The sequence below is a fragment of the Nylanderia fulva genome, unplaced genomic scaffold, assembly GCF_048542155.1.
Source record: "Nylanderia fulva isolate GAGA-0341 unplaced genomic scaffold, ASM4854215v1 Scaffold470, whole genome shotgun sequence".
Lineage (NCBI taxonomy): Eukaryota > Metazoa > Arthropoda > Insecta > Hymenoptera > Formicidae > Nylanderia > Nylanderia fulva.
The window spans coordinates 1-17955 of NW_028190555.1; the positions used below are offsets into that span (position 1 = coordinate 1).

General features: G+C 27.7%; 2 protein-coding genes, 1 long non-coding RNA gene and 2 other non-coding genes across 6 annotated transcripts; 3 read left to right on the top strand and 2 right to left on the bottom strand.

The window, feature by feature from the left end:
• Positions 1 to 6: 6 nt before the first annotated feature.
• LOC114930393 (uncharacterized) lies at positions 7 to 1548 on the top strand. Its single transcript, XM_029302156.2, has 5 exons — positions 7 to 214; positions 353 to 563; positions 668 to 797; positions 874 to 1107; positions 1193 to 1548. The coding sequence occupies exons 1-5, from the start codon at positions 90 to 92 to the stop codon at positions 1327 to 1329; spliced, it is 837 nt and encodes a 278-aa protein (XP_029157989.2). The 5' UTR covers positions 7 to 89; the 3' UTR covers positions 1330 to 1548.
• mRpS16 (mitochondrial ribosomal protein S16) lies at positions 864 to 4565 on the bottom strand. The gene is made up of 2 exons (XM_029302159.2): positions 4265 to 4565; positions 864 to 2864 (listed from the first exon to the last, which is right to left on the bottom strand). Exons 1-2 carry the CDS (start codon positions 4385 to 4387, stop codon positions 2577 to 2579), a joined length of 411 nt encoding a protein of 136 aa, XP_029157992.1. The 5' UTR covers positions 4388 to 4565; the 3' UTR covers positions 864 to 2576.
• On the top strand, positions 2062 to 2155 carry TRNAI-UAU (transfer RNA isoleucine (anticodon UAU)). Its single transcript has 2 exons — positions 2062 to 2099; positions 2120 to 2155. It is a non-coding gene; the product is annotated as a tRNA-Ile (tRNA).
• A 3138-nt stretch (positions 4566 to 7703) lies between the features above and the next one.
• Positions 7704 to 9541, bottom strand: LOC114930400 (uncharacterized). Of its 2 annotated transcripts, none has more exons than XR_003819453.2 (3): positions 9309 to 9531; positions 8459 to 8560; positions 7704 to 8132 (listed from the first exon to the last, which is right to left on the bottom strand). It is a non-coding gene; the product is annotated as an uncharacterized LOC114930400 (long non-coding RNA). The 2 variants fall into 2 exon arrangements; XR_003819454.2 differs by lacking the exon at positions 7704 to 8132 and adding an exon at positions 8267 to 8370 and having other exon boundaries at positions 9309 to 9541.
• A 6750-nt stretch (positions 9542 to 16291) lies between these two features.
• TRNAQ-UUG (transfer RNA glutamine (anticodon UUG)) lies at positions 16292 to 16363 on the top strand. The gene has a single exon. It is a non-coding gene; the product is annotated as a tRNA-Gln (tRNA).
• The last annotated feature ends 1592 nt before the right edge of the window (positions 16364 to 17955 follow it).

Consider the following 17955-nt stretch of genomic DNA (forward strand, 5'->3'; position numbering starts at 1 on the left):
TTTGAAAAACCCTCACTTGTATCACTAATCTGATATTAATCCAGTATTACAAAAAAGTAGAAAGTAAGCAACAGTGAAATTACAATAAAATGCAAAATGAAGAGATAATACAATTGCGTGGACTGAAGAAGAAACTTGTAGAAAAAGCGATTGAATTAAAAAATAAGCTAAAAGATCATGAGAATGGCAGATATTCATTAATTAATACCAAAATGTAATTAATTATTAATTAATTTCAATATGTAATTAATTATAATTAATTAGTTTAGTTATTAATAGTTATGAATATATAATTTATTCGAATTTTATTATAATTATTTATTAGAATTAATAATTATTAATTAATTTCTAGCACATTGCCTGCTGATAATGAAGATCACAAACCTTCGAAATCGCAATCTGACAAGTACAGAATTAAATTGTGCGAGATTGCTGGTCAGGTAACAGGAATAACATTTAAAGAGGTCCATAAAAGATGGTCACAGGATGATACTTTCATTTATACAGCTAAAGTAGTGACAAAAACAATTTCCTTCTGTCTTGAATTGACAGTAGATTCCATGGTATGTGAAAATTCAATCTTTTCTGTGACCAATTTTTTTAATATATATTTTATATATTAATATATTTAATATATAAGTTTTTCATCCTTTAATTTTTTTGTCAGCATCTAGATGATCTTAAAATCAACAATATAATGTGCCATTTTACAGACATCGATAATTGTTACCTATTTGAAATATTTCCATGGTTCGATAAGATGACAAAGATGAAAAATTTTTCTCTTCTTATGTCTGGTAAACAATTATAATAATACGCACAGTAATATTAAGTTGTAGAAGTTTTAATACTAATAAGTCACCTTTCTTTCAGCATTTTCCGATTACAATAAAAATCATATTGTCAGATCTAAGATTGTAAACAATTTAGAATCGAAGAAATATGCAACTATAGAAGAAAATACTCAGGAAAATGGAGGTATATTATTGCATATGTATTCACCCACTAATACAAAAGAAAATTATATAATATTTCAATGGACACTGAAATTTATGGAGCCTACATGGCGCATTGAACATTTCTTTACAGTAAAATCCACAGAAATAGGTAACGATTAATAATATATTTTTCTTAATAAATAGAAATTATAATATAGTAATTAAATAGTTAAAAAATATATTTATTAATTTAGGAATAAAATTTTCCGAAGAAAATCGAACCTTATTAAAAGAATTTTGTGATATTGGCTTGACAAAGGATAAACTTAACCAACTATGGCATAGATTGTGCAGTGCCATTGATATTTATGCTAAAGATATAAATATATAATAAAATTTATTTCTCGAAATATATCTATATTTAAATATTTTTATATAAATTAACTATTCATTATTTAATTAAGTATAAACATTAAAAATCTATAATATATCTATCAATATCAATGAATAAATAATTATGTATCTATATTAAAGTGTAAAAATTCTTTATCTTTTTTATGTAAATTTTTTAAAGAAATTCCAATAAAAAAAATTTGCCAATTAGAGGAAATTAGATTATATTAATTTATTTCGAAATTTTTATTTATTAAATTATTGTTTTAAATTATATGTAATTTGTTCCGTATTTATTTTTTAAATTATGCAAACAGCAATTTAATAAAAGAATATTTATAATAATGTTAAGTATCTCGTAAACTATTCACTTTTCCGTTATAATACTCATAATTTTTTATGTCGAATGTTGCGGACTCGATTTACATAAAAAAATTATGATTTCAAAAAACTAAAATGACCTTTAAATGACCTTAAAAAATGAAAAATTTAAATTGTAAATTAAAATTATTTCTTTCTTTCTCAAAAGTAACAATTTTAGTTCAAAACTTTTTTCTAAAATGCAACATTTTTTAATTATTTAAACTGATTTTCCAAAATGGAACATCCTGTATATAATATATATATTTTATACATGTGTGTGTATATATATATATATATATATATACACACACATATATATATATTACACTAATGGATCTACTACATATAGGAGACACAATAATACAAATCCCCAGTGGCGCAATCGGTTAGCGCACGGTACTTATAAGACAGTAATTCTGTGAGCAATGCCGGGGTTGTGAGTTCGAGCCTCACCTGGGGAAAATTTTTTTTTTAATTTATATACCATAATTGTTAGTGATATTGTTCATTATAATTAATAATAATATGGACTGGGATAACAGTTAACAATTATATATTACACATTCACACAGAAAGATAATAAATCATAATAATAATAATACTAATCATAGATACAAAATTATTTAAAAAATAAAAATATTTAATACTTATAAACAACAGAACTATATTTTACTATTGAAGAGCATTCAAAATTAGAGAACTTTATTGAAGTTGAAATATATTCAATTCTATATTTAAATGTCTACAAACAATAAAAAATATTGCAGCATTATAATATATATAATTATCCATACAAAAATTTGACAAAGATTTTATTAATGAGTCTCACGAAATGTACAAAAAACGAATGTTCACTATAAAAAATAAATATATTTTAATATCTTAACTCTCTGATACTGCAGCTTGCTCTTCGGATATACTCTCTTCAGCAGCACTTTTCTTTTTAATTCTGCGATTTCTCCATGCTCTCATGTATGTTGTTGGATGAATAGGTAAGAATCCAGCAAGTCCCAATAAATCCGCAACAGGTTTAGATACCTGTGCTCCTTTAGCGACCCAATATTGTATTCTTTCATAATTGAACGACACTAGTTTCTCATTGTATACATTTGGAATAGGATCATATACACCAACTTGTTCTATCGGTGGTGCTTTTTGTTGTTTATTAATCTACAATATAAAAAAATATAATATAAAAGATAATATATAATATATAATACGATATGTAATACTATATATATATATATATATATATATATATATATAAAATATATAAAACAATATAATATATAATACAATATAAAATATAATATAATATAATATATAATAATATATAATAATACAATATAATAATTATACAGGATGTTTCCAAGTTAATTAGCTAAATATAAAATACGAATGTAGGACCTCAAAACAAACAAATAATTTATCTGGGAGTTTGCTCGCAAACGCTTCCTTGAAGAGATATTGACTTTTGAAATTTTGAACTATAGGAATGAATAATGTTGAAGTGTCATCATTTTGAACAAAATATTTAATTATTACATTAAACAGCTTATTGTAAAACAATAAAGAGACTAAATTAAATTATTTCGATATTAAAACTATAAAATATATATATATATATATATATATATATATATATATACATATATATAGGGTGTCACTTAATTGGCACCCAATATTTATATAGCGATATTCCTCGTGGAAAACTGAGTCGAAAAATCCTGTACCATTTTTTTCTGTAAGGCATAATAAAGTAGTAATTATTCAGTAATGTATTAACGTACTGAATAATTACTACTTTATTATGCCTTACAGAAAAAAACTAATTATATGTATAGCGATATTCCTCGTGAAAAACCGAGTCGAAAAGTCCTATATCATTCTTTTCTATAATGCATAATCACTATTTTATTATGCCTTACAGAAAAAAATAGTACAGAACTTTTCGACTCAGTTTTCCACGAGGAATATCGCTATATAAATATTGGGCGCCAATTAAGTGACACCCTGTATATATTTATATTATATTTTTTATTATATGTGTGTGTGTGTGTGTGTGTGTGTGTGTGTGTGTGTGTGTGTGTGTGTGTGTGTATATATATATATATATATATATATATATAACATAAATATAATATTAACATAAACCCATGTTTTTTAGCTATATTTTTTCATCATTCTTATTTTATTATTTATATTTCTAAAAATAATGTTATTGTAACTTATGCTGTCAAAAACCGGAAAAATGTGAATATAATAAAAAAGTTTCTAATATCAATAAATTTCTTTTATATATTATATTTTGTTATTATTACACACACACACATATATATATATATATATATATGTGTGTAATAATAACAAAATATAATATATAAAAGAAATTTATTGATATTAGAAACTTTTTTATTATATTCACATTTTTCCGGTTTTTGACAGCATAAGTTACAATAACATTATTTTTAGAAATATAAATAATAAAATAAAAATAATGAAAAAATGTAGCTAAAAAACATGGATTTATGTTAACTCTAATTTTCTCTTAAATAATCAGGCCAACTTACGTCCATTATAACAACGTGATAAAATGGTCGGTTAGTGCAACCAAAACGGACGAGTCGTATCGCCTTAGCGAATGGCGTAATAATACCTGTTCCAGAGGCAGGATGCATAGGCATTCGAGGCATGTTTATTGATAAAAAAAAAAGGTAATTACCGTCTTCACGATTATTCAAGTAATTACTTTTTGCATTTATGTTTATAGTGCGCAAGAAAACTTGAAAAGCATTTGAAACATAACCTTATATAAAGAGGTGGATTGAAACATTTGAAACATAAAACGCTTTATAGAGTGCCAACTCTGCAAGAACATTGAGAAGATTGAGACAAAGATTGTAACGCCGTTAGTGACAAACAGACTAAATTACCAAAGATATGGGAGGGGGAATAATTTTATTTTCTTCAAATATCGAGGTTCAATTTAGGGTTAAAGTAAAAAAAGTTATAAAAATAAAATGACCAAAAGTTAATAATTCACGAGATATTTTATACTTTTTAACAGGGTTGGGTAAGTTAATAATTTTTTTAAACTAATTAAAGTTAGTTGCTTATAAAATTAATTTAGTTAAGTTAAAAATTACATGAACAAAAAATTAATTCAGTTAAAGTGGAGTTAAGATTAAATTAACTGAAGTTAAATTAAAAGTTAATTTTTAAAAATATTTATATTAAATTAAAATTTTTATAATCCTTTTAAAATTTATAATAACAAAGAACAAAGAATATTATCATTTGTTAAATAAGAAATTTTGATTTTTATGTAAAAATATATTTTTTGGTAATTACAATTGATGATAAATTAATATAAAAATTAATACCTTAATTTTAAAATAATGCGTTTATAACTTATACATGAGGAAATTTCTTTTTTAAAAACAAAATTTCCGCATTCGACAATCGCTTACGTTCCGACATCCGACTGGCCTAAGGCCCGAAATCCAACCGGCCTAAGGTCCGTTTTACAATACGTATGTCGCAGTCGACATGAGTCGACGTATGTCGCAGTCGACATACGTATTGTAGAACGGGCCTTACTGCTTAGGCCGGTTCTACAATACGTCGTATGTCGCAGTCGGATGTCGAAGCGTAAGCGATTGTCCAATGAGGAAGATTCTTTTTCGGAAACAAAATTTCCGCATTGAACAATTGCTTACGTTCCGGCATCCAACTGCGACATACGACGTATTGTAGAACGGGCCTTACTCTTGTACTTTGACTTTAGTACTTTGTAGTCCAACTGCCATTGTAAACCACGCTTTACAGGCAGAAATATCGTGCATGGATGACAGAACGTGCGAGACAGGTGAATAATGCTCAAGAAGAACAACTCTTTCTACTTCTTCGTTCATTGTTAATTACAATTACTGTTGAATTCGCGGCACGCTGAAAAAGCTGAAACCAAAGAATATATAGATGAGTATAAAAGCACGGTTCTCGGTACCCCGCGGGTCGCACGAGCTGGGGTGCTTTGCTATAGTTTACGTCACGTATACTATACTATCTATAGCATTTCAGTATAGTGATACGTGACGTAAACTATAGGAAAGTACCCCCCAGCTCATGCGACCCGCGAGGTACCGAAAACCGTGCTTCTATACTCGTCTATATTCTTTGGTATCGTGTAGAGTCTTATAGTATCGTGGACACAAGGCTTTAGACCGGGTCTACAATAGGTAATTTAAGGGTCGGCAGGAGTAAAGTCACTAGATTACAAAGTACCGCAATTAGGGGGAAAAAAACTGCCATTTTGACTCCACGCAACGCGGCCGTTTCTGGAAGAAGGTCATAACAGGTTATAAAGACTGCACTTAAAGTAGAGATGATTTACACAATGTATACACTATCTACACTTTTCGACACCATCTTGAGGGTGCGATTACATGGACGCGCGGAAACGCGGAAACGCGGAAACGCGGAAGAGAAAGTAACTAAACTTTACTAGAGTCCCGCATTTCCGCGCGTTCCGTTCCGTCTGTTTTGATTGCCTTATATTACATGGAGCACATTTTGAGCGGAAAAGCGGAACGGTATAGTGACAAATAGACATTTGTATTAATTTTTTAAATTTATATTTACTTAATTCATTGTAATTCCTTTTAATATGTTCATCTTTTCAACTTATCTATTGAATACAAGCATTTTAATCAATAAATATAGTTAAATATTAATATTTTATAATTCCCCGTTCCGCTTTTCCGCTCAAAATGTGCTCCATGTAATATAAGGCAATCAAAACAGACGGAACGAAACGCGCGGAAATGCGGGACTCTAGTAAAGTTTAGTTACTTTCTCTTCCGCGTTTCCGCGTTTCCGCGTTTCCGCGCGTCCATGTAATCGCACCCTGACTCCCATGTATCTTATGAATTGCGTTACTTTGTAATCTAGTAACTTTAGGCACAAGGCTTGGTAGAGACTTCTGTCGGCCGGCCGGGAATTACAGATTCTTAATTTCTAGATATTAGCCAAAATACTTCATGAATCTCATTAAATTTAGGATATTCTTAATCAGTAAGCTTATATGTAGTCCTCTAAAGAGCTATTTTATGAAAAAAAGATAAAAATAAAAATATTTAATAAACTTGGGAAAATGGGCAGCAAGGAACGAGTAAGGTTAGCTGCGAGTCCTTATTTAATTTATTATCAATTTTTAAGAACAAAAATGTAAAATCCGGCTCTTTGGAGGACTGCTTTATTATATAAAGAATATATTTTAAAAAATCCATGAAATTATGTCACTTATTTTATGCAATATCTGGACGATAAGATTCTCACTAGATTCATAAGGAGCAGGGGAAATTTCCGTGCTAACATACTGGCTGCTTGACAAGAAGAGAGTATCAGTCTGTCTTTGTCTCTCTTGCATCTGAAAACTCGAGTTCAAGTCTATCTGGTATAATAATTTTTTTTTATAATACATTAGAATATATAAAAATTATTTTAAAAATATATATTTTTAAAAACAATTTGTAAGAATTTTTTAATATTGAAAATATTTCAATAATTTTACAACTATAACACACATTGTATATATATAAATGCAAAAGAATTCCGTAAATAAATTAATCCAATATTTTCTATATTTTAAGAACTTCAATTTGTCTTTACAAAAAATATATTTTTAATAATTTTTATATATTTTAATAAAAAAAATGTTGATACCGATAGATTTGAACCCATACAGCACCGATAGATTGCAAAAACATTACAACAGTCTTTCACTGCAATATTGCAATATTGCAAATTCACTGCAAAATGTTGCTACATCATTGCTGTTGAATTGCAGCAATGTTAAAATGTCCGCTTTTTGGAAGATTGCAACAAAATATTACAACAATATTGCAATGTTATGAGTTTGCAATAATGCATTGTTATTGCAACCATAAACTAATGTTGCATATACAGGTATATAAATGTAAATAAATCATTAATGAAAATACGTTGTAGTTAAATGTTATCTATATTTTTGTTTATTGCAATGTAATCACAAATAAATATAATCACAGTCGATTATATATAATCACAAATAAATATTAATCACAGTTGATTATATAATCATAAATATAATCACAATCGATTAATCGAAACTTAAAGATAATTTTAAATTTGGCGTATGGGCTAGCATTAATTGCCCACTAGCTATAAAGAAACTTAAAGATAGTAACGACGTAGAGTTTGAACCATAAACTATATAATTCCAAACATAACATTTGAGCCTTAAAACATAGTTTGTTTTCAGTTAAGAGAACTTAAAAATAAAGATAAGGAATTATGTTAAAACAAATAAAGTAAATCATTGAACATAAAAAAAACTTAGAAAGAGCATTATAAATATTATAAACTTAACGAGGCTGATTTTCCTTTCCTGTTAAGGATCTGTAAAAATAAAATAATATTAAAATTCATATACTTACATAAAAAAAAATAAATTAATGATTTGTGTAGATAATCCTGCTAGATCAATATTAGTTTGATCTTCAATAATTCTCCTAATATGACGTTTTGAAACAGATATTTTACCTTTTAATATATTAGACATATTATACATTTAAGTTTAAGCTTGTCAGTACAAATACAAATTTTTTAAAATAAATTACATATTTTTTAGTTATATCTGTAAATGTAATATATAATTCAAATAATTCAATAATTATTAATTAAAGATGAGAGGAAATAAATCCTACATACATAAGAATGCTTACCTATTAATGAAATGCTAATATATACATATATCAAAAGTATGTACGTATTACTCAAGATATTATACGTAGAATCCTCCTTGCCAAAATGTTTAGTAATATTCTCTGAAACAATATAGTAAAAATATTTTAATATAAAAACAGATTAATTTGCCTATATTTATTTGTATATAATGTGTTGTTTATACTATTACACATAATACAAAAACATATGCTTATTCTAGAGACAAAATCACATATATCCTCTCAAAATTTCAACTTGATTAGAACAGTAATAATTATATTTATCTATTATGTGCCTTTATATATTTTCTTATTTCAATATTTCTTGCTTTCTTTCTGGTTTTCTATTTCACAATATACAAATACATATTATCTGCAATGCGACAAATGTATATGCACAGTGCGAACTGTATAAATAGTTGAAACACTCATCACAAGTAAGAAATGATAATATAAAATATACACACATAAAGCACTAGCTACAGATTTATATATATTATATTACTTTTTATGTATTATAATTATTTATTTTAACTGCTGCCTATATTTACCTCTAAAGTATCTATAGTTTCATATTACTGTATCATAGAGATATGTACATATATCCCATAGCAAAATAGAAAATTAAATAAAGCAAAAATATTCACTTAAAAAATATACGAAGATATATCATAAATAAATATATAGTTTTTACTTTCCCAATCAGTCTCAGTCTCCTTGAGGTTATAGAGGTTATAGGTTCTTATTAACTTTGGGACAAGTAATTCTCTTTTATAATTACGAAATATAGATTTTTAACTTTATAGTATATCGTTATAATTAAACATAGTATTATCAAAAAAATGCTTACCTTTTCCTTTACACAGCAAAACAAGTCAATGCGAGTTACTGTACACGTGATAACCACGAGTTGCAACGGTCTACGTCTACTACGTAGCGAAGCCGGCGCCTACTATACACGCACACATGTATTGCGCAGAGCGTTCGGCGCAGAAATTTAAGCCAATGATTTAATAAAATTATTGATTATCGTTAACATCTTTTATTGTACAATATTGCAAAAAATTATTTTATTACAGTATTATACCCAGCAAATACCAAGTTACAGTTATATAATTGTTAGTTGTAATTTTCCACTCAACAATATAATTGTTATAATTATACACGTATTATATTTTTGAGTGGGAAATTACAACTAACAATTATATAGCTGTAATTTGGTGTTTGCTGGGTACATGTATATATATTACAATATATAAATTATAGAATTTGGATTACATGCAATATTTCCGAAATATTAATGTCATGTTGCTACAAGTGTGCTGGAATTTTGTGCACCTATATCTCTGCAATGTCTTTATAATGTTGCATTGCAACTTGCAACATTGCAACGTTGCTGCAATATAATTGCAATAATCTGTGCTGTATGGGCGAGTTTTCACGGTGTTTTCATACTAATTTATATAGCAGAAATTATTAATATCAATATAATTAAAAAGTAATTAAATAATACATATTTATTAGTCTATAAATTTACGACATGTTCTATAACAGACTCTAGAATTGATAGTTGTTCTCTCCTTGTCTCTCTATTACGCTGACGATATGTAAAGTTGATGAAAAAGTATAAAATAAAAAGAACAATCAATTGCCAAGTTTAATAAACGTCCGTGTCTTACGTTCTGAACATTGTTTACTCTTTGCATTATTATTTTATTATTATTATGTATCGTTGTACAATTTGAAAACATATGTAATTTTTGATATTATTTGCATATATATATATACACACATATGTGCATACGCATATATAAAATTTACAAAAGTGGGTGCTTATTAGCCTTGCTACATTACTGCCTTCTGCTACGGATGGCCACATAGAGATATTATATATAGAGGACGCGAGGGAGTCGAGAGCGCGATAGAGAAATAGAAAGAGAACGCTGCATATGAACCCCTGCTGTCCTTGTCTAATCGCGCATGCGCATGGCACACGTCCCCCTTCTCTCTCTGCTCATCTCTATGCTCTCGGCAGACTCGGCTATAGCTCTCGTGCTTGCTTTGCTTTGCTCAAGTGTTAGCAGAATAAGAAGAAGATTTATGTTTTTATAACAAGTTAATATAACAAACTTTCAAGATGACAAAAAAGTGTATAATTTGTAAAGAAGAAGCAAGCATAAGGTGCTTTCCAATTGTTTAACACATTTTAACACAAACATACACAGGAAGGCACAAAGTGTAGCGATGTGCACGACTCAATTGGAACAAAGTTAATATTCGACTTTTGAGTAGATAGTGAAGGATTCTTTATAACCATATCCATCTTGATATTCTATAATCCATGGCGATAGTAATGATCGAACTAATTATACGAGACTCGAGTTGAAAAATATAGGTATTTTAATATTTTATTTATTTAGCGTTTAATGTTGTATATAATTCATATATTTATAATTATAAATGCATAATATTATATTAATATATAAATATGAATGAAAATTTAATTATTAATAATATACATAACCTGCAAATATGCAAAAAATACAACTTTGTTTTATTTATTAAATATAATAAAAAAATTAATTGTACAAAAACTCATTAATTCGAATTACTTACTTCAATGATACTTTTAATATTTTTATTGTTTATATTCATACTTTAGTATAAATATACTTATAATATTCTTTTAATTATTAATGTAAATATACTTTAGTCTTCTTTTGAATACAACTTTTGATAGATAAAAAAAAGAAAATTGCCAACATAACCGCCGTCAGTTTGCAACCGCACATTTAATTGTTCCTAGAAAATAGAAGATTACACAGTTGACTAGTAGCACAGATTAATAGACAGATCGCCAAAGGCCTGCCTAAAGAAGAGACCGCCATCTTCGTGCGATAGACTTTGCCCCTTACCGACACACTTTGCCCCTGGTTCGAGTCCGTGCTAAATTTCGTAGATTTGAACCAAAAGACTTTGCCCCTGGTTCGAGTCCGTGCTAAATTTCGTAGACTCGACCAAAAGACTTTGCCCCTGGTGCAAGTCCAGGCTAAATTTGTTTGACATTACCAACAGACTTTGCCCCTGGTGCGAATCCAGGCTAATTGATCATGAGACCAATTTGAGAGATTTGGCCCCCGTTGTGTGTGTGTGTGTGAGAGAGAGAGAGAGAGAGAGAGAGAGAATATTTTACATATGCATATATATATATATAAAATTTATTAAATATAAAAAATATATTTTTTACACATAAAATGTTTTTTTATTGAAATAATCACGATTTTAAATGTGATTTAACACAGTGTTCAAAAATTTTTTAATTAAATTTTTTAATTAAATTTTATTAAAGAAAATTACTTGAAATTTTTTACATTAAGAATTTAAAGGCTCCTTATTCTCTTGTAGAAATTTATCACTACGCCAATTAATCACTTATTTCGAGTATTTAAAATACTATAATATACAGTAATTTAAGTATTCGAAATAAAAGTGATTAATTACTCGAATAAGTGATAAATTGGCGTTACTAGTAATAAATTTCTATAAGGGTTGAAATAAAGTATAAGAGATAAATAGGCTATATGTGAGCCGTATGCGAAATGTGAGATGTAAGACGCATATTAAAATTTAATTTTTCGATATAACTTTCAAAAATGTACACGAGGTACAAAAAATTAGCTTGGACATTTGTAAGACTTAAAATTGGGATTAATTCTCAATTCTATTAATTAAATTTCGATATAACACACCTTACATCCGCGCACGGCTCACATATAGCCCATTTATTAGTGCAATTTTTAAGTTCCTTATTTTTCAAAGTTCACCTTTTTACGTTATCAAATATTTTTGGTACGTTTTCAAGAATTTTATATTTTTACTTACCGCAGTTTCTTATCCAAATGTAAAATCTTTTATCGCAGTCTATAAAAAATTGAAACAATTTACAATTTTATGATATAATATTATTATTATTACAATTTCTATATATATGCACATCTGTCAAATATCGTGATTTATTTCACATTATTATTATCTATTTTAATAAAAAAAAAAAAAAAAAACACTTGCAACAATCAAAAATAAACCGCCTGCCGCAAACGGAAAATGCCAAGAAAGCACGCAATTTCCGCGAATCTCGTAATTTTTTTGAAAAATCAACAATTTCAACGAAATTGTAAATTCTTCATATCATTGCACAAGTATAATTCACAATAATAATTTTCAGTAACTACGATAAAAAATCGTATACTGAAAACCGCAAACGAAAGTGCAATGGGAGTAAGAGTAAAGTCTGTGATAAAATTAATTGGCAATAGAAAATTAATAATTTTCAAATAGAAAAATTTTGAAATTACCGAGGATTTACAAATAATAAAGTAAAAATATTAAATAATTTATGTTTTCGAATTTTGCTCGCGGAGAGGATCTTTAAAACAAGATTTTTAGAAGAGAGGACCTTTAAAATATAAACAGGCAAAAACGTTGGAAAAATTAAAGCGCGCGTTTAAACAGATAAACGCAATGAAATAGATACGCAATTGTTTTTACTTATCGCTGTAAGCTCACAAGCTTCTGACGTGCTATACACTTTTATATAATATATACAGGGTGTCCGGTAACTAACGGACCAATGATTAAGGGCGGATTCTCTGGCCAATTTGGAGACGATTTTTCCTTAGCAAAAATGTAGAGAAGTCAATAATTTTCGAGTTATAAGCGATTGAAAAAAATAGATTTTTTGAAAACTAAACGTTTTGGAGTTAAAAGTCTAACATAATTACATTCTTCAGTTAATTTCAGGTAGAGTTTACTATAATAAAATTTTAATTTAAGGCTTAGTTATAAAGATATATAATGACAAAGATTGGAAAGTTGTAAAAAATGATGACCTTTTTCGACATTTTCGCTGAAGAAAAATCGTTCCCAAATTGACCAAAGAATCCATTTGTAATCATTGGTCTGTTAGTTACCGGACACCCTGTATATTGGACACGAGTTTCGTTTGTTTCAGATTCTCGAGAGTTGAAGTAGGAACATACGAGTATCATATATCGTTTGTGACTTGCCGAATGAAAGCAAGAGAGCGAACGAGATGATGAGCTTAATAGCTCATAATGTTATAAATAAATAAATAAAAAATTATAACCTGACCTACTAGTTATTGAATCTTTTTTTAATAAAATGTTTCATTATTATTATCATCTAAGTCTAAGTCGTTTAATTACTTTTTAGTTTTTTAATAATTAATTTAATTTATTCTAGTCATTTTTATATGAGAAAAATAATATCACGTATACGTTTTATAATGAATTAATATATTTCGGGAACCGAATTATATATTCTTAATAATATAAAAGTGTTCAAAAATTATATTTGACTTTTAATTTTAATTATTTTTTAGCAAAGAGTTCCGAAATCTCTTACACACATAATGGGGATTTTTTTCATCCATATAATTCGCAATTAAGTATATATGTTAATTATTAATTTTAATAAAATAAAAATTAAAATTAAAGGTCAAATATAATTTTTAAACACAAATATATTAAATTAATTATAAAACATATACCCATGATAGTATTTTTCTCGTACAAAAATAATTAGAGTAAATTAAATTAATCATAAAAGATTAAAAATTAATTAAAGAATTTAAACTTATATTTTATATAATAATAATAAAACATTTTATTACGTCAAACCGTCGTGAAATAATTAAATAAAATTTGCTAGTTACGTCAAAGTCAAGTTTTCTAAGCTTATAAAACATTTTATTAAAAAATAGATTCAATAAATATAAGTGCATGTTATATATATACTTATATTTATTGAATCTGTTTTTTTTTTATAAAATGTTTTATTATTATCATATATAATATAAATTATTTAATTATTTTTTTATTTTTTTATGAGTAATTTAATTTATTCTAGTTATTTTTGTACGAGAAAAATACTATCACGGGTATACGTTTTATAACGAATTAAATATATTTATGTTCAAAAATTATATTTGACCTTTAATTTTAATTTTGTATTTTATTGAAATTAATAATTAACATATATACTTAATTGCGAATTATATGGATGAACAAAATCCCTATTATGTGTGTAAGAGATTTCGGAACTCTTTGCTAAAATAATTAAAATTAAAAGTCAAATATAATTTTTGAACACTTTTATATTATTAAAAATATATAATTCGACTCTCGAAATATATTAATTCATTATAAAACGTATACGTATTAGTATTTTTCACATATTAAAATGATTAGAATAAATTAAATTAATTATTACAAAACTAAAAATTAATTAAACGACTTAGACTTAGATGATAATAATAATGAAACATTTATTAAAAAATAATTATAATAGGTCAGGTTAATATTTTATTTATTTATAACATCATAAAATTCTGTCCTTTCCGAAATACGCGAACGCTACGAAAAGATAAATTTCGTACATGCCGCCGGACGAGTTCATGAGCATGAGACGCTCTTATCTTGGGAACGTATTAATAGTTACTGCATTGACCACTACTACGATATGGCGCTGAAATCAGTGAGAAATGCTGGTCTCTCCTTCATCCAGACCTTTGGCGATCTGTCTATTAATCTGTGCTAGTAGCCCTTGAGCTAAGTACAGATGTGTAATGTTGTGTCGGCAATTACTGCAATTGGAACGTGATTTGTGTCGCAGTGTGCATAAAAGTGTCTAGGGAAATCTCAATTGGAAAGCACCTATAAAGATGAGCAGAGAGAGAAGGGGGACGTGTGCCATGCGCATGCGCGATTAAACAAAGACAGCAGGAGCCCATATGCAGCGTTCTTTTTCTATTCCTCTATTGCATTCACTTACAAGCAAGCATACGACTTGCGTCTTTTATATATAATATCTCTATGGATGGTCAGAAAGCATTTTCAGACCGCATCTCGCGTATACCGGCACGATAGAGAAACAAGAACAACACGTGACAATCGGTCCTTGTCTCTCTACGGTGCGTTCGCGTGAGTAATGCAATGGTGTATGTACATGTACAGACATGCACCACTACATAAAACCCGAGAATTGGTTTCTCAGCGTTGGCAACACTGAAACCGGAGTTTCGCGTTGTCACCGCGTGAGGCTTCCAACATCAATTTGGAGTCTGGCCGAGCTTCCTGCCAACCCTTAAGTCCCAAGCCTTAAGAAATTGATCAATCACAATCAAGTATGAGAAGAATAGTCGACTGTGATTAGTCAATTTCTTAAAGCATAGGGCTTACATCATTTATTGTGGACCCGGCCTTAAACTTTAATCCCCCTGGCAAAGACTCTGTCCAGATACTTTCTACGTCCATGAACTGAACCTTCTGCACTAATATATGTAACATACACCGTACACTAATTATTTATTTTCTTCTCTTTCTTTCTAACATTTAAATATTTATAATCGTTTTATTTTTATTATACACAAGACCTTAGGCCGGGTCTACAATAGATGTAGTAAGCTCTAAGCCTTAAGAAATTGATCAATCACCTTCGATTATTCCTCTCATTCTTGACTGTGATTGGTGAATTTCTTAAAGCTTAGAGCTTACTACACCTGTTGTAGATCCAGCCTTAAGTGTCTACACTTTAAGATCTATACTGACTTTATACATAAGTGCATAATCAAGTTTTTAATGTATAGGATGAGAGATTGCTATCATCTTTTAGACTAGACGAATAATTGTAGTTGATTTGTTCTGTATTATTCATATGCTTTATACACCTCTGCAAAATATTTGTCTGGGTAGACCTTTATAAAATGTATATGTTCTAAAAAAGTTCTTTAATATAAAGAGCTATTGTGTCGTTGGTCCCATGGTGTAATGGTTAGCACTCTGGACTTTGAATCCAGCGATCCGAGTTCAAATCTCGGTGGGACCTTTTCAAATAAAACTTTTATTTTTACATAGAAACATAGATATTTTTAACGCTAAATAGACAAGCGAAATGCATCATCAAAATTAATATCAATAACGATAATATAAAAATAAGCAATAAAGCAAAGAATTATTTCATTTTTATATTTTTGTTATTTATATTAATTTTAATGGTACGTTATTAGGTCCAATAATTATTATGAGACCTCTTATTTAAAAAATGATTATTCAACAATGAATAACACTTATTTATGTACAATTTGCCTAAAAACATTTGTAATATGCATATAAATACGTAATTTAGAACAAGAGCTTACTTATAGTGACTTTAGTACATAGCCATTTAATAAAGCGCAATCGATTGAAAACACAATCGCAATTTAATAATTCGTTAAAATTTTTCATTAATATACATTTTATAAAGGTCTACCCAGACAAATATTTTGCAGAGGTGTATAAAGCATATGAATAATACAGAAAAAATCAACTACAATTATTCGTCTAGTCTAAAAGATGATAGCAATCTCTCATCCTTTTTATACATTTCTAATTATTGAATATACATATATATATACATAATAAAGTATTTCACATGAAGTGTTAAACATAAGCTGGTTTTCTCCATCACTGCTAAAGATATTTAATTTGATTTTTTTAATTAAATGGTGCCTGAAAATTTAATGGATAAAAAATGTTGGGAAAAAAAGGCCTCTCATTTTTTAAAAATAAAACCACTATATTTTTTTATATCGATTTTTGCAATCTTCTACATAAAAAATTATAAGAGTATATAGTATGATCAAAAAGTTTGTATATTTTAATGCAACATAATTTTATATAAACTATATATATATATATATATATATATATATATATATATATATATATATCTTGTAAAATATTCATTTTTCGATAATCTTTACTTCAACTTTTATTTTATACATAAAATTTGTTATACATAAAATAATGAAAAAATCATTAATGTAAAGAGAACACATAGTTGTTTTTAAGAAAAAATATATAGTAGCTTATTGATAATATTTTTCAACACTTATTCGAAAACTATATTCCGCGAAAGAAGCAATAATAAATTATCTCTCGAAAATTATCTCTGCTGATTCTTTACTTGTATTTTGATTTCAGCGAAAAATTAAATTATAAATTTGTTTGATAGTTATTGTTAATGTTAGTTTGATAATTATAAATATAAATATAAATTTAAAGTGTCAAACAGGCAATAAGAGCCAAATCGTTGACAGTGCGTTATCCCAACGAAACTAAACTCGTTAGAATTAAAAACCTGTGCACAAGGCACTAAATTTTAATTGGTCACGGCCAAGATTTAAAATTGGAATAATCTCTACAAGAGATTTAATTCCATACATCCCCTGTTCCCTCCTTAAGGAAATAAATGCGAGAGAAAAATATAGATCCGAAAGACGCTGGAATCGGGAATCGAACCCGAGACCTTTCGCTTGCCGGGCGACTGCTCTTCCATCTGAGCTATTCAGATCCTTTTTTAAAAAACAAAATAAATATTATTAATATTTATCTATAAGATAAAAAAATTATACTTTGAATCTTAAAAGTTATTCT